The sequence below is a fragment of the Electrophorus electricus genome, chromosome 14 (genome assembly GCF_013358815.1).
Source record: "Electrophorus electricus isolate fEleEle1 chromosome 14, fEleEle1.pri, whole genome shotgun sequence".
In the NCBI taxonomy this organism is placed as follows: Eukaryota; Metazoa; Chordata; class Actinopteri; order Gymnotiformes; family Gymnotidae; genus Electrophorus; species Electrophorus electricus.
Genome location: NC_049548.1, coordinates 4,458,053 through 4,484,060, shown reverse-complemented (window position 1 = coordinate 4,484,060; position 26,008 = coordinate 4,458,053). Strand labels below are relative to the sequence as shown.

General features: G+C 43.8%; 1 protein-coding gene across 13 annotated transcripts in view; it reads right to left on the bottom strand.

The window, feature by feature from the left end:
* Positions 1–26,008, bottom strand: part of cacna1g (calcium channel, voltage-dependent, T type, alpha 1G subunit) — a 152,602-nt gene that overhangs the window by 11,721 nt on the left and 114,873 nt on the right. For 10 of the 13 annotated variants that reach the window (XR_004776808.1, XM_027019414.2, XM_027019419.2 and 7 more), the window contains 12 exons: positions 21,962–22,088; positions 20,962–21,087; positions 20,674–20,763; positions 19,716–19,908; positions 18,288–18,338; positions 8,795–8,946; positions 7,123–7,232; positions 5,452–5,585; positions 4,020–4,090; positions 1,823–1,901; positions 1,312–1,433; positions 758–1,162 (listed from right to left, as the gene is read on the bottom strand). Coding sequence is in view for 12 of the 13 variants with exons in the window: in XM_027019414.2 (XP_026875215.2) it covers positions 758–1,162; positions 1,312–1,433; positions 1,823–1,901; positions 4,020–4,090; positions 5,452–5,585; positions 7,123–7,232; positions 8,795–8,946; positions 18,288–18,338; positions 19,716–19,908; positions 20,674–20,763; positions 20,962–21,087; positions 21,962–22,088 (1,660 nt within the window). In the remaining variant the exon portion in view is untranslated. The remainder of the gene's footprint in view (positions 1–757; positions 1,163–1,311; positions 1,434–1,822; positions 1,902–4,019; positions 4,091–5,451; positions 5,586–7,122; positions 7,233–8,794; positions 8,947–18,287; positions 18,339–19,715; positions 19,909–20,673; positions 20,764–20,961; positions 21,088–21,961; positions 22,089–26,008) is intronic. The other 3 variants (XM_027019416.2, XM_035533196.1, XM_027019423.2) reach the window with 1 other exon arrangement.

The following is a 26,008-nucleotide window of genomic DNA, read 5'->3' as shown; positions in this document are numbered from 1 at the left end:
GAAACGAAAAGGCATGTTATACAAACCAGATGTGCTAAATACAAATAATCATGCAAAATGAAATTTTGTATCATGAACATTGGAAAATCTCACTCTTAAAAGTAAAAGAAGTACTTCAGCAAAAATGTTCAGCCAAAGTGATCACCCAACATTGCTAATCATTTCCATACATAATTTCATATTTTAGTTATAGTATATAAGTATAAGTAGCATCTGGCCAATCTTTAATCTCAACCCATGCCACAACAAAATATAGCAAAATAAATGAATATTCGAATAGAGGACACAGTAGCTGATGCGCTCGTGCTTCTGCACCAAGGGCTTACTACATGGGGAGAGTGCTGCTGTCTCTGTCATTGGCTGGCAGTGTGGTGCACACCGCACAGATGATGAGAGTCAATGGTCAGCCTCGCTCAGTCTGCATAGCTGTCACATGTCACATTGCGCACGGCGTGAGACCCAGCTCCGAATGTCAGGTGGCATGCAAAGACCTGGCCAAGGCTTCAGCATACTGGACTCTCCATTATGTCCCATGTGACTTACAGGTTCGCTCTGACTGGGTAATGGAGCAGAGCCCTGAGCAAACTAGCACAGCTGCCAGCCCGTACTGAGTAAGCAAACCTCTCTCAGTACCTGCCAAAGCGCATTAATGTCAGTGTGTGCCTCCTACGGTGCGATATAAATCCACACACACACACACACGCGCGCGCGCGTACACAGGCATACACTTGCTTGGAAATGTTGGGGTTTTACTCACCTCTATTGGAGGCTCCAGACACTGAGGGGGGTCTGCTTTTATGTGTGCTGTCGACTCTCTGCATATGTCTGCAGGTGGGCTGTCAGTAGGGTAACCTCTGTCCTGAGTGTCTCTGGAAATCCAGGGAGACCCTACAGGCCCACCTATTTCCCCCAGGGAGAGAGGTGAGATGTGCCCACCAGACATCCCTACGCTTTCCCCTGCTGCTTCCAGCTCTAGTTCTGCCTCAAGCTCTGCCTCCTCCTTGGCTTCCTTATTGCTCTCTTCCAGATGTTTCATGAGGACAGCAATCACCACGTTGACCAGCACGAACTGAGCAGTCAGCACAAAGGACACAAAGTAGATGGGAGACACCACCATGTTGTAGCAGGAACCGTTGTCCTGAGCACAGTCTCGGAGCGTGTCCTGGAACGTAGACATGTCGTCACACACCAATGAAGACAAAAATAACTGTAACTCTTCAAGAGACATGCAGAGAGCCTGTGAACATATCTGTGAACCTCAGCTAAGGTTACAATGATCTAGAAAACAGAGAAACAGTCAGAAGGCTGCACCTTCATAATGCCGTTCCAGTTGTCTCCGGTGGACACACGGAAGAGCAGGAGGAAGGCCATGCCAAAGTTCTTGAACGTAGCATAGCGCCCAAGGCCCTCACATGGGTGCAGCTCATCACATACTGCAATGCCGAGAGCAACTTAAATAAAGGCATGCTCGTCTCACCTCTCAGATTTGATGAAGACATTCCCATCTATACTTACACACTGATGAAGAGCTTTCAGAAATATAGATTTCAAACGTAAGACATAATCCATTTTTAGGCAATGTTTGGTAGGAGACCAGTCAGAAAGAGTCAAACTAGGTCATTTACAGAGTTCAAAGATAGAATAAAAGAGGGAACCTAGATGTTGAATCATGAGAAGTGTGTGTGTGTGTGTGCGTGTGTGTGTGTGTGTGTGTGTGTGTGTGTGTGTGTGTGTGTGTGTGTGTGTGTGTGTGCACTTATGCATTTATGCATGTGCGTGCCTTTGTGCAGAAGTAATCTCTATTATCATGCAATGTGCTTACTCAGGTCACCAAACAGCTCTACTCCCAGTGCTGCAAAGATGAAGAAGAGAAGCATGAAGAGAAGGCCCAGATTCCCCACCTGTAGAGAGGAAGAGAGAGAAGGGAAGACAGCGAGAGCAGCCTGAGACTGAGAACCAGACAAGCTTTTCTGAAGCATGCAAACAAGGCAAAAAGAGATCCAGTTCCAGAAACACCACCTACTAAGAGCCAAGAAGCGAGACTATGAAGTGAGATATTTAGGCCTGTTCCCAGTGATTAGAGTTGTAGACACAAAAGCATCTACAGCTGGCTAAATGTGACAGGGACAGCTAAACATACGAGGTGGTACCCATACCCAGCTGCGTGGTCAGCATGGGGTAAGCTCTGGAGGAAATGAATGAAAGGAGTAAAGTAGGGTAACTACAAATGTGTCATTCCAGTCCAAGAGATGCACCACATGGCCAAAATGTTTTGGACACTTGAGCGTATTGGACATCCCAATCCAAAGGCATGGGCAATAAGGAGCCGGCATTATCTACTTTATGGAGATAATAGCCTCCACTGTTATGGAAAGGCTTTTTACAAACTATTAGAGTGTGTCTCTGAGAATTCACATTCATTCACTCAAAAGAGTTTTTGTGATGTCATGCATGATGTTGGAGGAGGCCTGATTCTAAATTGATGTTCTAATTCATCCCAAAGGTATTCATTGCGGTGAGGTCAGGGTACTGTGCAGGTTACTAGAATTTCTCCACAGCGAAGTCGGTAAACCATGTCTTTATGGACCTTGCCTTGTGCGCAGGGGCACAGTCATGCCGTAACAGCAAAAGGCCTTCCCCAAACTGTTGCCACAAATTTGGAAGCGAGACATGTTTTATAACATGCCTTTGTATGCTGTATAAACATTACCCTTCACTGGAACTAAGGCTCCTAGCCCAAACCCTGCAAAACAACTGCAGGCCATTATTCCTCCGCAACCAAACTTTATTGTTGGCAATATATATAGTGGTAGGTAGTGTTCTCTTGGCATGTACCAAACCCAGATTGAACATCAGACTGCCAGGCAGCGAAGTATAATTCATCACTCCAGAGACCATGTTTCCACTGCTTCAGAATCCTGTGGTGGTGTGCTTTACACCACTCCAGCCAATGCTCGGAACTGCGCATAGTAATCTTAGGAGTGTGTGCATATACTCTGCAAACTCATCTCATGAAGCTTCGGATGCCCTGTTCCTCTGCTGATGATGCTTCCGGAGGCAGTCTGGAATTAGTGAGTGAGGCAAAGGAAGCTAGGCCGTTTTCCCTGCTTCAGTGGCTGAGCTGTTGTTGCTCATAGACACTTCCACTTCATAATAATAGCACTTACAAATGAGTGGGACAGAAATTTCACAAACTGGAATGTGTCAATGGTGGCATCCCATGACATTGTCACATCTAAACTGACAGCTCTTCAGGTCGACCTTTTCTACAGCCAGTGTTTATCTATGGAGATTACAGGGCTTGATTTGGTAAAGGTTGAAAGAAGTCAGTAATTAGGAGGGGTGTCCACATACATTTGGCCATACAGTGTATAACAAAAATACATCTGTTGTCCAAACCAGGGCCTTCTCCCAATCTAATGGATCAGTTGCAGGACAGTATCAGTGCCAGCAGAATGCACAAGGTTTGCATCCCAGAATCAAGCTGTGCATTTGCAAAGCATCACCGCTCACATATCACTGTGGCTCTGCCTGGATACGGGGAGCTTTCAATCCAACAGCAACCAGCAGCAGATGAGTAAAAAAAAAAGCCAAAAAGATGTACAAAATCTGAAGGCATTTAAAGAACCGATAGTTTCCAAGAACCTCAAGTATATTCTGTTTTAGATCATGGAGGAGCCAAACCAGGAACAACAAGTACTTGTGATTAAATATGCACATATCTGATCTATTGGAATTAAGAAAGCATCCTGTGGTACAGCATGTACTCAGATCCAAAGCCCCCTCCCCCGCAGGGAGCTGCAGAGTCTGACAGCATCAGAGTGAGAGTGTCAGGGAACGTTCTCCTCCACCTCCCGCTGCTATTCCTCTGCCCCCGTCAGCCCATCTGTAGGGCCACCATCTCTCCCCGTGGCATGCTGTGCATGGAGATAAGGCCCGTGGAGAGAGGCGGGACTGTGCAGGACCAGGCCAGGGGGCCGGCGGGGCGGTGGGCATGGGTGGACGGAAGCCGCAGTTACCTGAGGCAGGGCCTGGATCACCGTGTCCAGCAGAGCTCGCATGCCCACTGCCATCTTCAGGAGCTTCAGTACTGCAAGGACAGAGTGGAGTTAGCAGAGCTCAGCTCCTGCTGTCTGTGCATAATTAAGCAGCCTACACTGTATCTGATTTTACTGATGTTTGACCTGACTGGGCTGATGGGTTTGTGTTCTGGAAATCCAATAGTGCTTAGTGCTAGTAGGAGTAGAGAACTGAGCTTTTAACGGGGCCTTCCCGGTCTTCTCTGTCACGCAGATATTTGTAAGTGGGCAGCGGATATGCTCAACATGCATGTCGATTAAGAGAAGAGAGGAAATACACAGCTGGAAATAGACATTGTGGACATAATGCCACTTTGGAAGTGACAGGTGGAATCCATTTCCCTCGTAATTTTTGCAGTGACTAGATTACCGAATTTGTGTTATTATTGAGGTCACAGTCTCAACACACCACTTTAATGGTGCTGATGACAAGGCCGTTCTGGCAGGCACCAGGCGGCAGTGCAAAAGGCCAGACGCCTCTGGTGCTGTAGGGCCTGAGAATGGCTGGAGCTTTAATTACAGGAGCGTCTCTATGAAGCCGAGAGGAGAGACAGGGTACGCTGGTGCACACACTCACACACACTCACACACACTCACACACACTCACACACACTCACACACACTCACACACACTCACACACACTCACACACACTCACACACACTCACACACACTCACACACACTCACACACACTCACACACACTCACACACACTCACACACACTCACACACACTCACACACACTCACACACACTCACACACACTCACACACACTCACACACACTCACACACACTCACACACACTCACACACACTCACACACACTCACACACACTCACACACACTCACACACACTCACACACACTCACACACACTCACACACACTCACACACACTCACACACACTCACACACACTCACACACACTCACACACACTCACACACACTCACACACACTCATGCAGTCTGTATCTCACTATAAAGCAAGCGTGTTTACTCGGCCATCCCTGTCGAGGAAGTAATCTATAAAGACTCCCACAGAAGCTCATTCATTAGAAGGAGAGTAATTGCCCCAAACAGATGCGCACCCCAGCTCCTCACACTCTCTTTGCGTGCATGTGTGTGTGTGTGTGTGTGTGTGTGTGTGCGTGTGTGTGTGCGTGTATGTAAGAGAGAGAGGTTATGTGAGCTGAATTTCTCACTGCAGCCATCTGGTCTCTATCTACATGATGAGGGACTGCTGAGGAGTATGTGAAGCAGCAGCCACACAGACACGGGTGTAGTCCAAACAGAGGTTAACAGGGACAGCGCTTGAGCTCTTGTGTGGCAGTGAAGCAGGAAGGAATGCGAGGCCAGAGGAGTGAGGCGGTAGTCACCCCGGGCGATGCGCAGCACCCTCATGATGCGTATGATAGTGGGGTTGATTGGGAGCGAGGCGTTGACCTCGATCTCCTCCAGAGTTATCCCCATGATGGACAACAGCACGATAGCCAGATCCAGCTGGTTCCACCTGTAAACATATGTACACACAAATGTGCGCGCGCACGCACGCACGCACACACACACACACACACACACACACACACACACACACACACACACACACACACACACACTTCAGCACAGCACCTCAAGCAGTTTAAGAAAGAAGCACAGAATTTAATTTAACATTACTCAGCATTATTCAACCCCAAACTGAGGTCAATACTCTTATTTAAACTTAATTTTACCCCCTCATTTTTCAGGCCCCTAGAAATATTCGGAGTCTCTAAGTGAGACTTAAGACAACTTGCCAAAATCTAAATCACTTCCTCAAGCACTACAAGTTCTGCCTGGAGTCCATTTCAAAGTTAACCAATCACACAGGCCTGTGGCCAGGTAAGGTGTTTCATTAGATAGGAGGGTGAACTCAAGCAAACTTGATCACACAAATCATTCCTACAGTTTTGTACCAGCTTTGTTAACTGTGGGCTCTATGATCAAAGTAAAATTGCTATTCCATGCAGCACAGACTTGGATCTTTGTGCATGAATCATTTGACTGAAGCTAAAGTTCATTTCCAGTGTTATAAATCCTTATCAGTTTTCATGGTTCAGAACTGGGCCAGCTTCATTTTTCGGGCAATATGTTTTGAAGTGATTTCAACTAAAAAAGCTGAATTAATGGAATCTTTTTTGACATTTATTTCTAACTAAATATAAAAAAAACTCACTAGAGCAACACATTAAGTTACAGTATTCCCAAATATACACTTTATTGTATGTGTAAATTACATAATAATATAATATATCCTAAGTATTTTAGTTTTTTTCTGTTCATTATTGATAGGTTGCCATCATAGATCTGCTTGTATGTCATAGTGAATGTCTATCTTCAGGTAATCAGTGAACCATGCTCATTACATCACTCATACAAAATTTTACTCACAGCAAAATTTATTCATGAATGCTAGAAAATGTGGTGGAGTAGAAAGGGACCATATGCAAGTCATCTGGGTCTTATATATCCACCTGCTCACTCCATTAAATCACCCAAGTTGCAGCTAAAGAATGGACATGAGTCATTATATCTGGTCAAATGCTATGTCTGTTGCATTATAGTATCAAACAAGCAGGCCTGTGCTCTGTTTGACTGCTAAATAAAAGAGGATGTATTATAATATGGGCAGTCAAGGTCTCTAACCCATAGGTGGTATCATAGCATTAAGAATTGTATATCTGTGTTTGGAAACTAGAAGCAGAATGGCTTCTATGGATAACCACAAATGATATGAAATGTGCCTTAGTTTCCACCACAGATGCCAAACCATTCATCCCTTACTATGCTTGTCACAGTCTGAGGCAAACCAAGGATGCTGTGCTGTGCTATCATGGTGTGGAGCACTGTATGGCTTTATAATGACTAACAAGCTATTGGTGCTCACAACGCATGAATTATTTTACTGTTGCTGCATCTGGATTCTTTTACTCCAACTTCCTGATGCACAAATGTGATTTATTCATCGGCATCTCGGCGATTAGGGAGAAAAATCACTTTGCATATATTACCTATCTTTGAAGAAACGGCGGAATCCAAATGCCACGAGTTTGAAGACAGACTCCAAAACGAAGACGATGGTGAAAATGTAGTTGCAGATTTTCAGCGCTTCATCAAGCACCTGGACCACAGAGTAATTGGAAAACCACATGACCTCGAGAAGAGAGTGCACTGTGTTCCTCATAAATCCTGGAATAGGTAATTCCACATTGATAAAACCTCTCTTCAGACTTGATGCATGATAATGGAAAAAAGATGATATCATCGCTGATTAAAGTAAACCCAGAGACTAAACCAGTCATTAGCTAATATTTCCAGTGTCGGGTACTGGAGACAGACGATGTGCCATGTTCACCCCTCCCAGACCACCACACACTAATTATGGCCAGGCAGGGGCCTGACAACACACCAAAAACCTATTGACTCTCCGTGATGAATAAGTGTCTAATGGCCTGCTGCACCCTCCACCCTTCAGATACAGCGCGGTGTGCTTCTAATGCAAACAGCCATCTATTTATTGCCACAGTGGAAGATCGCGGACTCCGTCAGCAAGGGGCAACCCTCATCAGAGATAAGCATTAACAGGGGAGGCAAACACCTCTCCAGGTAATAGGCAATAGAGAGAGACCAGAAGCAGTGTACTTCACTGTGCCCACTGGGTCGCTAGCCAAATCATCTGAATGAGCAGGAAGTGGCCACTTAGACTGTGGGGCAGGATGAAAAGGGAAGTCTCTGCTGGGATCTGGATTGCGTTGTGGAAAACATATGTTTGCCTCAGAAACAAGCACAAGCTGATTGCGGATGCACACACTTTGGGATTAGAGGAGAGAAAGGTGCTAGTCTGCCAAAAGAAAGGTATCCTTTCTTCACCCAATCTTTTTTTTTTCTGACTCTCTCTGACACAGAAACAATTGTTCTCTTTCATAAATCTGAGTTCTTTGAAGGAGATGCTAAAATGTGATGCTTTATAGCAGTCACTCTCATGTAGAAAGCGACCTTCACTGAGGAGGACATCAAAGTAATACATTGTACTACCCCAAAGTGTTTACTCAGAGGCAATCCCTAATGGCCAAGTTATACTGGTCTTTTATAAGTAGCGGGGTCTCAGGAGAATACTCATGAATTTCAGGGAATGAGGAGCATTTTAGCTCATTTAGCAAGACAATTTGGTGTCTTAGAGCATGCCAAAAAAGAGCAACTAAACATGAAAATGAAGCATACAGCATGTACATCGAAATAATAGCTAACCTGCCTTAGTTAGTGTTAATATTTTTTGGGACACACACACACACACACACACACACACACACACACACACACACACACATACATACATACATATATATATATATATATATATATATATATATAAAACATTTGAAATTAATATTCGAAAACATTCATATTATATTATATTATATTATATATATATATATATATACATACATTATATATATAATTTATATCTATCTATACATATATATATATATATATATATATATATATATATATATATATATATATATATATATATATATATATATATATAGTTATTTATTTATTTATTTATTTCGATAAGAGTATAGAAATGGCACAGCAGTCTTGAACATGTTTTGTTACAGAGAGAACATTAGCAACTGCAAAATGGGACGACCCACTGTAAACCGCCATGTGAAGGCCTACCTTAGGTTGCTGGTAGTGCTCCATTGACATGGTGATGACGTTGAGGCCGATGACGATGGTGATGAAGAGGTCCAGGTAGTGGCTGGTGCACATCTTGTGGATGAGGAGGCGGGTGGGTGAGTAGTCCGAGTAGTAAGGCTTGCACTGAGCCTCTGTGGTGGGGAAGCCGCAGCGCGCGGGGGGCAAGCATGAGACAACAGAACGCACAGAAGCACTGCTGAAGCACACATATACACACACACACAAGCCCACACACATGCACACAAATGCACACATGCACACACACACAGACACACACACACACACACACACACACACACACAGACAGACATGCCCGCAGTAGGGACAGAGCCGAAGGAGGGAAAGAACATGACGAAGAGCAGTAGAAGAAAGGTAGTTCTACAGTCACAGTGAGAAAGAGAGGAGAGCAGTCTCTCTACTGTCTGGGGCAGGACAGTGGCCCTCTGGGACCCATCACTTCTGACCAGCTCGTGCATTATTCTGCTAACAGCCACCATCTCATCAACACACACTCGCACTTCTCATCAGTTATTCAAGCTGGCTCTCCCGAGACACACGTGCATGCTAATTCCCTGCCAGAAGGGCTTCCAAATGGGATGGACAAGTCTGGGAAAGATTTGGGCTTTATTATCTGGTGCTGCTATTCTGAGATTTTAGAACACTGAAGGCTCCTTCCTCTCTTTCTTCTGAGAATAGCAGTATTCCTTATATATATATATATATATATATATATATATATATATATATATATATATATATATATATATATATATATAAGGTCCACATGAACCAAAAACAGAAGACATTGTTGGTGCTGTTAACATTTCCAAAATAAGAAAATTATAAATTTCCAAAAAATAAAGTCCCATTTGGGGAAAAGAAGCCACATGCCATCAAAATGCAGCACATTTCTTTGCAGGCTGCTGCTGATCTATTGTTCTGGATCCTCTGGGTGGGGATGAGAAGGAGCCAGGGGGTGGGGGGTGGGGGTGTGGAGGTAGGATGGAGGACTGGCAGAGCAGCAGGGGTCAGGGGCTTATCACTCCAGCACACAGGCAAGCCTGCAGACAGCAGCTGTGCTTCTCTGTGCTCCTGTCAGCCCATTAGGCAGACTGTCCCACAAAGCCCTGGTACCTGCTGCTGAACTGAGGCGAACAGGTGCTGTGCGCTGCCTTTAAAAAAAAAAAATGGTGCTACATCAGCACTATTGGCTTAATCATACAGCTGTACTCAACCAGACAGCACATCTGACTGTTCTTGAGCACACTCGGATCGAGGAGATAATGGCTCGACTTTGGCTGGGAGGCTCATGAACAGTCACACAAATGGATGCACGCACAGCATACACGCATACATCACTGTCTGTGCAGGATTGCCTCCTGGGGTTTATGGGGCAGGAGAGAGTGGCTTCTGCTGTGGCTCCCTGGACTGGAGCCAGCGCACTACAGCTGCCGAGCCCCTGCACTTCAGCTAATTGGTAGCAGAGGACAGGAAAGCTCTTCCCTGTCATTAGAAGAAAGGCTACATAGTACGTTACATCCGAATTCAGCAAAAAAAAAAGTAAAGCGCTTATATACATGTTCAGATTTTACTCATAAGGGCAGATTTTAGTTTTTTTGGTGTGCCATGCCTTTTTGTGCATGTGCGTGCATTAGATTATGAATGTATTAACTAAGTGAATCTTAAAATACCTGTTACTGTGCAGGCATTTGAAGACTGTACATTCTGTGGCATGAGACCTTGGGACAGGATGCCAGCTAGACCAGAGCTGTGGTTAATTATCACAGGATCACAGTATGGGCTCTGGCTTCAGTACAGCCTAATTGGAGCCACGTTTCTTGTATTCCTAAGTGTGCTGACTCAACATTAACAGAGTTTCATAATTCACAACTTACAAATCAAGTCCCTGAGTCATGGTAAAAATGTTACCCTATTTTAAACAATGTCACAGACCTCACAAATACTGCGCTGGAGTCACCTGTGCCAGGCAGCGTGCTACAGATACAGCTGCTGGTTTTACTATAGCAGCCGGGGGACAGGTCCCAGAGCCTGGCAGACTACTCCACTTCCAGGGCGCTCGATTACTAGGACAGTTCAGAAGCACGTCACAGCGGCTGCTGACTGCTTACAGGACAGTTCCGAAGCAGGACACAGCGGCTGCTGACTGCTTACAGGACAGTTCCGAAGCAGGACACAGCGGCTGCTGACTGCTTACAGGACAGTTCCGAAGCAGGACACAGCGGCTGCTGACTGCTTACAGGACAGTTCCGAAGCAGGACACAGCGGCTGCTGACTGCTTACAGGACAGTTCCGAAGCAGGACACAGCAGCTGCTGACTGCTTATAGGACAGTTCCGAAGCAGGACACAGCGGCTGCTTACAGGTACACCTGGCTGCAGCTCAAAGTTCGAGCCCCCATATGGATCCCCTGTTCCTCTGCTCTCCGTTCAACCTCCTCACTAAGAACCTCTTCCTCTTGCTCAAAATAAAACATCAGTAAACAAAATCACCAAACTACTGAAAGTTTTTTTCTCCAGGTAAATGGAATCTGCGTGTGAAATAGTGTAGAACAAAGGTATAGAGACAAAACCCCTGTAAACAGTGGAAGGAGAGTTCTCCCAGTAATAAGACAACCCTGGGCTAATGAGTACTGCACTCAAAAACTGAGAGGGAAAAGTTTCTTATTGTAAAGCATATAAGGTGGCCATTTTGTTGGACCGACGGAGGGAAACAGAGGTGTGAGGTGCCAAATTACCCTCAGCAACCCCAGTCTTGGGTTCCTGCTCTCCCAAGAGAGAACAGCTTGGCATGAGGAATATGGAAAATGGATGGACTTTGGGTTCCTTTTGGCAGTAGTGCCACTCTGATGTCATGCCATAGCAATGCTTCAAAGCAAACGGCCACACAAGTTTCAGCCAAATCAGCTTTAAGGGATTTTAAAGTAGAGGGAGAAAAATGGACTGAAACTATTTTTAACCGAAGTGAGAAAAATGAAATAATGTTGAGGACCATGATTCTTGGTCTTCTCCAAGTCATCTCTATTTTTGTGGCAAGGGCTAATGACACTATGTCTGTGATTTATTAAGACATTCTTTGCTTGGATGGCGATTTGATTCCATTCCAATATTATTTCAAACTTTTTTCAGTGCTATGGTATGTTTGGATTATTGAAGTTTCTTGGATGAATGATTAATAGCATGAGCCACAAGACCCATCAATGATAGAAAGCTGTTATGCTTAAATGGCTATAGCTGAGTAGCATTCAGTGCAGTACCCATAAAGCCCGGGAGAAGGCCTATGGTCTATTGGACCTTTATTTCCTGGCATAAACCCAATATTTCTTTCAATGCATTGAACCTATGATGCTTCTGGTACATTTACATGCAATAAGAGAACATTCAACTCACTCTCACTTAAAGCAGGGTCCATGGACCTCTTCTGGATCACTGTAAAGGATTAAACTTTTGTTGCCAGACCAAAACAAACAAACAAAAAACTGGATTGCACTAAAAATGAAAATAAATTGAACACTGTCACAGATTTTGTTCATAATGAAAAATCTTGGCAAATAGTCAACATTCTTTTCAGAATGAAAATCAGACCACTGTGTTTAACAAGACCTAACCAAAAGAGGTCCAGGGCCTTCAGTGAACACATTCACAACACAGCTAAGATACTGCCAAGGACACAGGAAAGATCCACAGAGATGCTGGTCATATGAACCTGTACCTCAGGAGCTTGGACAGTTGGGAAATACAGACACACTGTGATGTATCATTATGGCTACCAAACACAAAACACCACAGACAATGATAAAAAAGACACCACTGTCAGATTACAATGGTTACAATGCTTTTGGTGATGTTCCGTGTTTCACAAAAGAGACTTATCCATTAACAAATTAATTTTCTCATAAATGTTTTTGTATTGAACAGATTAAAGACCAAAGTAGTATTTTTGTTGCTGTTATTTTCCTGCAGAAGAGATGCATTAGTGCCCTGTCCATAGCTTAAGTGAACCCTGGCAAACACGCGCTATAGAATGGCATTCTATAGTATTTGAATTGGGGGTTTTCAGGAATCTCTAAGATGCAGGCCACACGGGATAAAAGAAGTGATGCTAATTGTTCATGGACAGGCTGATCAAGCTTTTTGGAGTGGTGCTTGCTAAAGTGTGATACAGTACTGGCAGTGGAGAAAAGCCATCCCGGCACTCGGAGATTCGTCTGGGGTGAAACTCATGAGCGGTGGGTACAGAGGAGCAGGTGGGCACTGCATGAACAGCAGAAGCCTTGATGAGAAAAAGATTTTAAAAAGCTGGGGGGTGGGTTACAGCAACATATAACTTACTGGGACAGATGAATGTTTTCTAATTTCCATCCTATGAAGTCTCCAGAAATACCCAGTCAATGGTATACTAACAAAATGAGCTAATGCTGCTGATCAATGCCTCCTGGCCATTGGTCCAACTGTTATTCTTGCTGAGATGCAGTCCATTAGAGGAGCAAGGGACCATTGTGTAAATTACCTTAACTGAGTATTATATGATGACACACATTGTGTCAAAAGCCAACTGAAAAGAAACGCTAACAGGAAAAAAAAAAGCATGACTCTTATGGATGCCCCAAATTCAGTCCTGTTAATACAGAGAAATCAGATAAATCAAGAAAGAGGACGAAAAGGACAGCAATTTGAGGAGTCCAGGCATGGAAAGCCCAAAGAATAGAAAATAATGGCAGTGCATAGCAAAACACACATACACACAGACACACACACACACACACACACACACACACACACACACACACACAGAAAAGAGCTAATATACAGGTCACGCACAGGACACGCAGAAACATACAAACATCATGCTGGCAGAAGCAGCAGACAAACCACACTTTCTTTCTGAGTCTGACTTGAGCAAGATGGGCTGTCTGGGATGGAGGCTGCACGATGAAGGCATGGCTCTATGGGACTGGGAGTGGGTGATGGATCGAGGATGGGTTGCAGGGTGAGTGATGTTGTGAAGACAGCAGTGCCATTCTTCACCATTCAATACTTTTTTATTAGCAGATGTTGGGTGTGCTCATTTTAAGATTCAAAATAAGAGACAAGCAAGCTAAAAAAAAAAAACATAAAATCCCCAAAGGGTAGATGTCTGTATCCTGGTCACTTAGCAAAAAACTTCCTGAATTAGATATCTGCATGTATGTGCACCTGTTAGGTAACAGACTACATAACACATCCCCAACAGTTCACCTGTGTCTATAACAATCAATCACCAAGTTATGATGCATCCAAGAGGAGTTATTTCGGTCCTTTTCCATAAGAAATGCCTGAATGCTCTATGAATCAAGCATGTACTAAAACTGTCTGAGAACTCATTTTCCCTCTGGTTTGTTCTCTTTTATTCCTGAGTACCCTTGGCTTGCTTTGACATCTGGACAGTGGAACATGTTTCTGACTGCTGTGAGCAGCCTCATGAACGCCGGGTGCTTTCAAATTACTCCACCTGAACAAGCACAAGAAGCAGCCAGCCACAGTAGCATAAAACTTTCAGATGCAAACTGCTTTGTCACAACTGTACACCCTTATGAGACACTCTCCCCTTCACAGCGAGCAAGCGCTGACAAGCTAATAGTAGGCTAACACTATGAATTAAGCTCACCGCACAAAGGGGGCCAGTTTTCTAGAACGTCTACCCTTTGTTTCCAAATTACACAACTAAGTTAGTGGAAGTGGCACAAAGTTTGGCTGCTGCTATAGACTTGCATGACTCCGGCATGGAGAGATGCTCTCTGTCTGCCACACTCTGCTGTGTGCTGTCAAGACCGGCGATGCGCTTGCTCAAAAGTGAAACTGAGAAACACCCATTCAGCAAAAGCCAAAGGAAAAATGTATGTTCCTCATAAGGAAAAAAAAATCCTGCTGCTTAAAAATTTCTGTAAGCAGGCTTATTTATTTGAATGTTTCGTTATCAGACATTACCAACTGCTTAATGAAGACAAAAGTTATAAATACAACTCTAGCAAATCAACTGTGAAGGGATTTCTAGAGGGTAAAAGACACAAAAAGAGTGATATTGAATGGAGAAAAAGTAATTCTATCAGATAAAAACTTTGCACCATCTGTTCATTCCCTGAAGCCGCCACTCGCATAATACAAGGAACATAAACACTTAAGAGTTCATTTTTTACTTTCAGAAGGAAGAAAGGAAATGGAGCTGATTACATAATCTACATGGTAGATTACACAAGCCACCGTGCTGTCTTCTGCTGCCAAGAGAATGTGCTCTGTCATTTCATTTTTCTGCTCTTGCCTCTTGCAGTATGTCCCATGACAGCTGATTTTATTTATATATATATATATATATATATATATATATATATATATATATATATATATATATATATACATATATATATATATATATATATATATATATATATAAAATTTATATATATTATTTATATATAAATATATATTTCTACCAAGTGATTGTTTTCATAAGACATGATGAAATGTGCTCATTTCAATCTACAGACAGCACAACAGGCCTTTGATGAAGCACCTTGGTGTGTAGCTAATAAACAGTAACTGAGAGTAGGACAAGGTAGAAGAGAGACAGATGGCTTCAGCCCCACCACCAAGTGTTAGGGTTAACCAACCTCTTTGTTCCTACACACTCACACAGCAGCTGCAGAAGGCCAAATCAAGGGAGCCATGAGCTAATGGAGGCAAACAGATTGGTGGGAAGGTAAAACCCTCCTGTGTGGGACCCAGGAATTCTAAAACCTGCAGAAGTACACTGTAACTGGACAGAAGGCTAATTAATACATTGTTTGCTCATTAGAAAAAATATAATCTGTTAGTTCTACATGCAAAGGGCACCTGTATAATTTAGTTGTTATATGTGTACAGTAGACACGCACAGCTATGTGCCTTTTCTAAAGGACTGTTAGACCTGCATGATCTACGTACTCATCATAATCCATATGTGCTAATCCCAGCTAATTTGCAGGCTGCAGTCTGGCAAAGGTGGAGCTAAATAACAATTTAGAAAGCCAGAGGTAAAGCTCAAAGCTCTACCTTGAATCTTTTAAATAAAGACATAATGTGTGTCAAGTTAAATTTTCAAGACATGGCAAGTCATGAGTCATGGGGCGCTGCGTTTTGCACCCTCCATTTCCAATATAAAAGAAAGGAATCTTGCCAAACATTATCTGTTATGGGTTCTAGTTTATTGTTGGATTCTTGTTGCAGCAGTTACAGTTAAGACAGGATTCAGTTTATTTGTTGTGCTTATTATCTGTGTATCACCTTTATTCTGGTAAATTACGTGTTTATCTGTATATTTAACTATGCAGGCATATCTGTTTAGAAAATTATAGTATGTTATGTTAGTTCCTATGTTAGCTCTGATTAATTTATAATGTTTGTGGCGTGGAGTCTGTGCAGAATGTCCTTGAGATTCTGCCACATTCACTTCTTTCTCTTTGTGAACATTTTTTTTTAACATGAAAAGCATTCCTAATTGCTTCTTCAAAAGCCCTGACTCAAGCCAAACTATTGTGTTCACAGCTGGTGGTAAAACGTGGTAAAAAGGTGAGAGTAGTGCAGGGAACTGAGGATGGACTAACGCAGGGAGGGATTACCGGCGGGAAGTGCACAGGAGGCTTCAGTTTTTTGTGGGGCCTTGACTGTCTGAAAAAGAATTCTTCAGTCGTCAACGAGGGCAAGGGAATGAGAGGTCTCTCAGTCTCACTGAGGCTGTAAGTATGCTCTAGTTCCAGTGGTAAGCTCTATTCATGTGAGAGCTCAGCTCTTCAAGATAATTACATAAGCAGAGAGTAACAGGCTTTGAACACTCCGCCTCTGGAGCTGCAAGATTTAAAAACCTCCTGTCACATTTATCTGTTTATATATCCAGGTATGTATCATCAGAGCACATGACTGGTCAGAATCAGACCAATACCTAAATCTGGCAGAGCTAGTCTTAGTATGATGGAAAGAGGACCAGAGCAAACTGCTCTACTCACAACATGGCACTCTACTGACACCAAACGCAGCAGGGACAATCCTTTGGGAACAACAATGTACACATCTTGGATACAGCAAACTACTGATTTGCAAGCGAAGTGAAGGCAGCCCTCTGTCAATCACCCATGAATGGAGGTGGGGTCTGCAACACTACTCATCATTTTTATGACACACCAGTTTCACACCAATTCACACCTCTGAGCTGTTATCTGAGTATCATGAGAACCATGATGTCATCGATGTGAATCACCCAGTGAGGTTTACATGCTGAGGACCCTTCCACTACTTAGAAGATCTGATGAAGCTCTCCAGGTGACTGGCCAAACATCTTCATGATGAACAAGTCCAGTGTCCTTGACCTACTACTACTAGACAATTCCATAATTTTGATATCTGAAAACCTCCATTGACAAGACAGAGCCAAGCTAATTATATTTATAGTGTTTACTACAATAAGTGTATTTATATATCTACCTGATTTTATTACTTTTGAATGACCTTTGAATGCAAATGTAATGTATAGCTCCTACAAAATATGTACGTTAAAATGAGTTTTTTTCTGACCACCTGTCTGTTTCTTCTGTAAATACTTGCTTAGTGTCATTTAGCTGTAGTCATCAATACAATTTCTGCATATAACTATTACATTACATAAATGGATTTTTTTTTCCACATGCAGTATCTGACCAACAATGAGTGGTGCGGTGTGTTGTTAAGACATCCCACTGTGTCACTACAGTCACGAAGACAGTGTCATGAGGCTACATCACAATACGAAGTGAGCACTGTGCAACAACAACCAACCAATGAGAGAAGGCAGAGAGATTACAGAACTCTGGAAGTCTACAGAGGAACTGTTCCTCTCACGCAGTCCCACCGACTACCGCATGGCCCTACACAAGGTCTTTAACATGACAAGAAGCACTTACTGCAGAATTGCCTGTTATATTCTGCTCAATCCTTCAAATGAAGGATGTCAGTATTGACAATATAAAATGTCAGTAAAAATGTCAGAATTAACTACATAAATATATTTATTTGTGATGCATATGGCATATTTGCTCCTAAAGAGACATTAAAGTAGGTAGGAGAGGGTTTCTGCTCACTCCTGTCTCTCTCCACCTGTCTCCCTCCGCCTGTCTCCCTCCACCTGTCTCCCTCCGCCTGTCTCCCTCCGCCTGCTTCCCTCCGCCTGCTTCCCTCTGTCTCTCTCTCCCCAGTGTGAGTGAAAGGTTTGGCTGGCGGGCGCCAAATGCTGGTGAACGGGTGGATGAGTTGTGGGTAACTGCACATACACAACTTCCACAAACGGCTGGCCTGCGCTCAGATGAGGTGTGCTCTTGGGCAGTCGAAGGCACCCTGCCTCATGTGCCCTGTAGCCAAAACCCCCCACCACCACCACGGTGAACACATAAGCATGCTAGAAACACTCTGTACCTGTCGCTCCGCCATCAGGGCTGGACCAACTGACACCCGTCAGCATTATATCTAGAAGAATGAGACCATGTTAATCAGGTGGAGCCAACGAAGGTTGCAGAAGGAGCTGGAGTATAAGTGAAGAGAAAAAAAAAAAAGGACTTTCAAATAATATACTACTGAACATTCTATATATGTAGCTATTTCCAATTATTCTGAGTCCAGCTCAGCTATCAGTACTCTTCATGAATATAGCGTTTTGCCACTCTGAGGTAATTGCTCTTTTCAGCATTTTAAAGACATAACAGAATTTCTTCTGTTCTTTGTGCTGTACTTTTTGTTGGCCAGACAAACAACTAAATGGAAGCTTTCATCTTGGCAAATTAGCAGCACTGACTGTTGAGCGCTATGGCCTATTCTTTGCAATCAACCAACAAGCTACAGCATCTCAAAGAAGCCCCAATAAATGGATTAGGCCATACAAAACTTTACCTCACAGTCCACTTAGGAACCCAGCTCTCTGTTGCTACGGCAACCATTCATACCAAAAACAAAAGTGGGAGATGGAAAAAAAAAAAAAGGTGAAGCTCTTCACACTCCAGTAAGAGTGGTGATGAGGTGATAGCTCTTAAATAAATAATAAATAAATAAATAAATGTAGGAATCCAAACCTCTTGGGCAGGCAAAGGCAAATCAAAGGGATATTAATGATGTCAGGTGGACTGAAGAGAGCCCTCCCAGAGAGCATGAAGGGGGAGCTGAAGCTTGACCTTTCACCTTCAGAACCCACCTATATATTCAGATACCGAAGTGCTGGTAGTACAGCTTTACTTGTGTCATGCTTTTACCAGTGTTCAGTGACTCAATACCTCATCACATATGATACAGGACATATTTATATCTGTATTTCTCAAGGGTGCAAAAAAAAAAAAGGGGGGTTACCACTGTCTACTACTGTTTTGTCTAAGAATACGCCATGAGGTGGGCTTTTGCTGTAAGTGTTAAAAATAGTAGGTAGTAGGTAAAGAAAAAAAACTTAACTGTACAAGTAGGCTTGAAAGATCTATCCCAACTCTTATGCCAAATGTGGCAAAACTGAAAAGCCTTGTTTACCACTCAGGCTGCACTGCCCTGCATGCATGAGAAGAGCAGGCTTGGCAGACCCCTGGGAAAGGGATGTACCACGCGGCCTGCTCTCCACCAGAAAGCAGGCCACCATGCAGGCCATGGGACATGCTCGAGCTACATTCCCAGGCAGAGGGCGCAGGCCAGGGGCAGGGAGCCTCTTAGCTTAGGGTTGGGGGGGTTGGGGGGGGGCATCTCATTCGTCAGATGCAGCTCGTTCTAATCAGCGATGGCTCAGGATTTAGCGGCCTGTCAAATCTAGCGGTCAAGCGGGACTCAGAAAGATGTGGAAAGACTACCGACCAGCCAGCTCCTTCTCCTTACTCCTTCTCTTTTTCTCCATGCGCTTCAGGCGCTTCTCCTCCCGCCGCTTAGCCTCTTCCGCTTCCTGGTGACGCCGGCACTTGTGGAAGTTCTCCACCACCACACCCACGAACATGTTGAGCACGAAGAACGCCACAATCAGCAGGAAGGAGATGAAGTACAGCAGCATCCACGGATTGTGGTTCATAACAGGCTGAAAGGTACACATCCCCAAATGAATGAGGATCCAACTTTCCCAAATAATGCACTGACATGCCCAAATAAATCAGTATGAGTTATTTGGACACGCGGATGCTTCTCTCTTCTGTCACATTTGATTGCACTTACAAAGGTGCCTCCCATTCTCACTGTGTGTTTTGATATGTGGGATGGCTGTATAATGAAAAAAAGAAGCCCTAAGTGTTCTGATTCAAATATATGAATGCTTTGGCTGGTGCTGCAGGAAGCAAGTTAAACTCTCCAATCAAGTAGAGCAGAACGCACCTTCAGTAGTCTTTTGTGAGACAAGAGGCAAGCAAATTACATTTTCATATCTTTTCTCTATTCAGAAATGCAAATGGACATCTTTGCAAGAAAGTGTATATAAAGAAAGGTCATTCCTAGGGAGAGCTCTGTTGAGCAAACAGTCAGGAGCTTACAGAGGCACCGATAAATAGGAAACTTGTTCAATGAATTTAAGAAAGACATGCTGACTTAACATTTTATGGTTTACTTTTTTAAATTTAACTTTATTTGTACTTATTGTAGAAGCACAGAGACAATATGGAAATTTCAGTCAAAGAAATTGGTCTGTGTTTAATGTATATTCTTGAGATGAATGCACAAAGCACTGCTATGACACATATCCAGTATTCTATTACCATGCTAACAAGTTTATGAATAACATACTATAGAGTAATTTCACTTATTTAAGTACAATTTTGAAGAAGCTTCCCCAGCACTAGAGCTGGGTGAGTACCTGCTGATCCACCCCGACAGCATCCAGCCCATCATACATAATGTCCACCCAGCCATCTTTAGAGGCCAGCACAAAAAGAGACATCAGGGCCTGCAGAAACACAATGTCAGGACAGAGCAGATTACATACATATGGAAAAGAGAAAAACCCCTTATTTGCAATGTCAAACACTCAGGACAAATACAGGGTACCTTTGGAGGGGGAGGCTACAACACTCATTGCCACCAGGTGCAGCTAAAAAAAATCTATAAAACACATGTCTCAGACCATGGAACATTAAGTGCTTACCTGCCCCAGGTTGTCAAAATTGTACTTGTGCCTGACCCAGTTGTATTTAGCAAGGAGACAGTCAGATCTGTTTGTTATATTTCTTGTGTCCTCACCCTGGCATACATAGAACTTGCCCTTGAATAGCTGTGAGGAGATAAAGAATAAGAGCACTCAAAGACCTTTCGGGCTATGCAGCCAACTACTGTATGGAGTCCTATATGTTTTCCCCATCATTATCCAATGGCACTGCCACAGGATGATTGACGGCTTGGTACACCAATCAAGTGTACATGTTTAGGAAGCTGTACACAGAGGAAGGATCCAATATTGTCAGCTGCACATTACACCATGGCTGTCATATGAGTCATTATTTGAGAGGTGAGCTACAGCTCAATATAAGAGCCTGTTGGCCTTGTTAACTGAAAGGAAAGGTCATCAGTCCAACAAGGCTGATGTGACAACCATCTCAGGAAGCACATGGTTGTCACTGAATAAAATTGAGTAATTATGGACTGGATTCCCCTTCGTGACATTAGAGAGACAAAAGACAGGGACAAAGTCCATTTAACATGCCACATAGGCGGCACAGACACATGCATGAACGCAGCTTTTATTAGCGGCACTAAAGGCAAACAGTTGCAGGATTTCCCCACGGGACCTGGAGTATTTTTCATTACAGCCATACTATTGACTGCTAATATACAGGAGTTTCTCAGTGACTTCATCTCACTCAGAGACATGTGTTCTCCCCATGTATACCTTTTAATACACTGACACGATCTTGTAAAGAAAGCCCACTAGAGCCACTATGACTATAGCCGTTTACGAAATAGGTATACATTTCCAATCCAGTATGATATTGTACTTCAAACAGTCTTGTCACTCAAAAGAGCCTGAAGGCCTATTGAAACATGTGGATTGGCTGACACTAATCTGGGGAACAAATGTCGCAGCTAGACCACAGTCTTATAATGTAAATGCTAAAAAGATATTTAGCACCACCAGAATGTCCACTCACCTGAACCCCAAGGATGCCAAAAATGATGAAGAAAGCGCAGCAGATGACCACAATGTTCCCGATTGGTTTGAGGGACGACATCAGTGTTTCCACCACCAGCTTGAGCCCCGGTGCCCTGCTGATCACTCTGCAAACACGCAGCAGGAGGGTAAACACTTCAGCCTGATCAACATCACGTTCAAACATACAGAAGGCTTTAGTGCTTTGCCAAGCACCAAACCAGGTGAACAAAAGGTGGCAGAATGAAAGGAACAGAACGGTGCATAAGCAGATGTTTGGAGGAGTCACATGACCTGTAGAGTGGTCTGGCTGTGGTCAAGACCACGTGCAGGCAAGGGCATGGTGAGCTAGAGGCTGCCCCCTCTGCATTCCTGTGGCAGCGCAGGGTTGGCACATGCACACTCTCCATCACGGGCCTTGGGTTAATCAATGCATACAACGGCAGAAGAGCTCCAGTGGCTCTGTGCTGCATCTTCCTCCCAACCACTTCCTGCAGCTCTGACACTTCATCAACCTCACAATCAACACCTTCTCCAAGGAGACGGGAAGCCCCACATTTAGCACAAAAACTGTCCTCATACCCAAGCTATTCAACACTCTGCTGTGCTACCACTAGCCAGCTTACATGCCACTGTGCGGATTCAGAGGAGCCGGCTGCTCCCACAAAGAGCAGAGACAGTCCTAATTAAACCGTTAGAATAACGATAGGGACTAATTATTAACAGCAAGACATCTGGCATCGCGGCCAAGCTGGGGTGGACTAGCACACATAGAGACACTGAATCACCTATGGAGACAGGCACAATGGCATGCATGAAAACAATCAAAATCTGCACTCAGGAGACCGCAATGTGTGGCCACTGCTTTATTTTCATAGAGCGGGAAAAAATATGAAGAAGGACCTCGAGTGCATCTGACTGCTTGTGCCATGAAATGAGCTAGTACTTATGGGGCTTTACCGCACTGTTGAACCATCCCTACAGCAAGAGAACAAGGTAAGCCGTGGCAGTAAAAGCAGTAGGGTAGTAGTCACAGGCACAATTTATGCTGGAGACATATGCTGGGGACATATCCCCACACCGGGGATGTTAGGAATGCTGGGGACATATCCCCACACCGGGGATGCTAGGAATGCTGGGGACATATCCCCACACCGGGGATGCTAGGAATGCTGGGGACATATCCCCACACCGGGGATGCTAGGAATGCTGGGGACATATCCCCACACCGGGGATGCTAGGAATGCTGGGGACATATCCCCACACCGGGGATGCTAGGAATGCTGGGGACATATCCCCACACCGGGGACGCTAGGAATGCTGGGGACATATCCCTACATGGGGGATGCTAGGAATGCTCAGGACATATCCCCACACTGGGGACACTAGGAATGCTGGGGACATATCCCCACACTGGGGACGCTAGGAATGCTGGGGACATATCCCCAGACCGGGGATGCTAGGAATGCTGGGGACATATCCCCACACCGGGGATGCTAGGAATGCTGGGGACATATCCCCACACCGGGGATGCTAGGAATGCTGGGGACATATCCCCAGACCGGGGACGCTAGGAATGCTGGGGACATATCCCCACATTGGGGACACTGGGAATACTGGGGACATATCCCCACACTGGGGACATATCCCCACACCGGGGACGCTAGGAATGCTGGGGACATATCCCCACATTGGGGACACTGGGAATACTGGGGACATATCCCCACACTGGGGACATTGGAAATGCTAGGGACATATCCCACCACTTTCTGAAATGGCTGTTGTCCCCACCACGTTTTGAAAATATACTATGAAAATATTTTACACAAGAGCTGAGCTGCAGTTGCCTCTCCAAACAGTCAACAGCACTGAGATCGTAAAGGGTCTATGGTGAGCCCATGTGCTCTAATATGACATGTGACCAAAAAGCCCAGAACAGCTGCTGGAAAGTCAGGACTGTCTAAATAAACATTCCAACAACAAATTCTTTTTATTATTTTCTATTTATTGAAATAAATAGAATAGTTCTATTTTAAACCAATGTGTTGATACTTCTTGTATTGTTCAACGCCAATAGGCTTGACAAGCATGGTAATGAAAACTTTTGAGAAGCTCTTCCTTTCAGTCGACGTGATTTCTTTTCAGTGAATTGATTTCTTAAAAGGAATGCAAATTTAAGGGTCAGCTGAATTGTTGAATTCAACATCCGATCCCCAGATCTTTTTAAAGCAAAGTTATGCCCACAGTAGTAGTCACTCTGTTAAACTGAATAAAGGCCGCATCACTTTCATCCACAGGCAGGGATTTCTGCCCCGTGGCAGAAGGCTAATCTGATACTGGGTTCTGATCTCTTTAAGAAGTGCTCTGTGATCACATTAGTCTTGAAACGAGAAAACGAGAACACAAATCTGATTTAGCCAGAGTGACAGAGAGGAAGAAATGTGGCTCAAAAGAGTTCAGATAAGAGACTTTTCTCTCTGTCCTTTTTCAGCTGGATCTCCGTGAATTCTCATGAAAGATGGGCATCTGCATCAAAGCTCAGAAAGACAGCAGGAAAGATTTCAGACTATAAATGTCAGATAGGTGATAGAAATGACATGATAAAAAAGAAATGATAAAAAAAGAATCAATACGGCTTGGCCTGCACTGATTTCAGGTGTGACTTTGGAGGTATAACCGAATTACAAAAAGCTGTTAAATGACAATACCAATTTTTGCATGGTCTCCACATAGGGCTTCCACGCTGTACCAATAGAGGGCACTGTTGCCTGAGATGTTAGAGAGGTAAAAGGTTGGGTGTTTATGTGTATGCATGGTCATGCATGAGACAGAGGGTATGTGTTCATGTGAGAAAGATCCACAAGGAGAAGGAACGATATTGGTGATAATGAGGAGGAAAGGATGTTAACGAAGATGTTTTAGAAAGGGGAGCAAACAGGAGAGAGCAGACAGCAAGAGATTTTTACACTTTGTGACAAAGTCACTTGGGTCTAAGAGTGTGTGAGAGGAGTTAGATCAGATTCAGTAGTGGTTCTGTGTATATATAGTGATGGTTAAGGAACTGCAGTAGCTTGGGGCTGAACCACAGAAGTAGGGAACTCTGGGCTTTGCAAACAAGTGTCTTCTCTGCTCAAGAGGGAAGGCATCTCTGATAACTTGTGAGAGTCTGAGAGGACAAACAAAACAGCTCAGGAGACAAGGTGTACTACACCACATTTATATTGTCATGGTATTACTGAACAAATGGTTCAAATAATAAGTGAACGTTTCATTTCATGTACGTCTTGCATGAATGGCCTGCTTCAGATCACGCCACACATTTCAATGGGAATGAGATCAGGACATTCTAAAATACTGACTTTTTTCAGTTACAGTTACTCTGTTGTTGATTTGCTCATGTGCTTTGGATCATTGTCATGTCACATGACACAACCTCCTTTGAGTTTTAGATCACATGCAGACAGACAACGTGAAAAGTCTGCTTTAGAGTGTCCTGATACAACTTCAAATTCATTGGTCATTCGTGGGTCCCTTAAAGATTGCCAGGCCCTGAGGCAGAAGAGCAGCACTGCACCATTCTACTTCCATCACCATGCATTAGTGGAGATGGAGTTCTGGAGTTAGTATGCAGCGTTTTGGTTTCTCCAGACATAATGCTTTATACAGTTAGCAGACAGATAACCAGCAATGCCTTTTTGGAGTGCAGAGGATTCTTGCATGGTAACTCCCCATTTAACAGAACTTCTGTTTCGTGTTTTGTTTGGGTAGACAAGAAGTGCACGAGATGCCTGTAAACCCTTAGCTGTCACCCAAGATTCTCTGGTCACTTGCGTGTGGATTCTCTGGAATGTGCCTGCACTGATCTCTGCAGGATGCCCCATGTTAGGGAGAGCAGCACTGGGCTGAATTTCTTCCATTTGTAAATGATCTGCCCAACTGTCTTTAGAGTCTTTAGAAATCCCTTTTAAACCCTTTCCAGCTTTCTGAGCCTTTTCTGAAGTTTTATGGCACCCCTTTTCATCAGGCCATATTGCACGTTAGTTATATA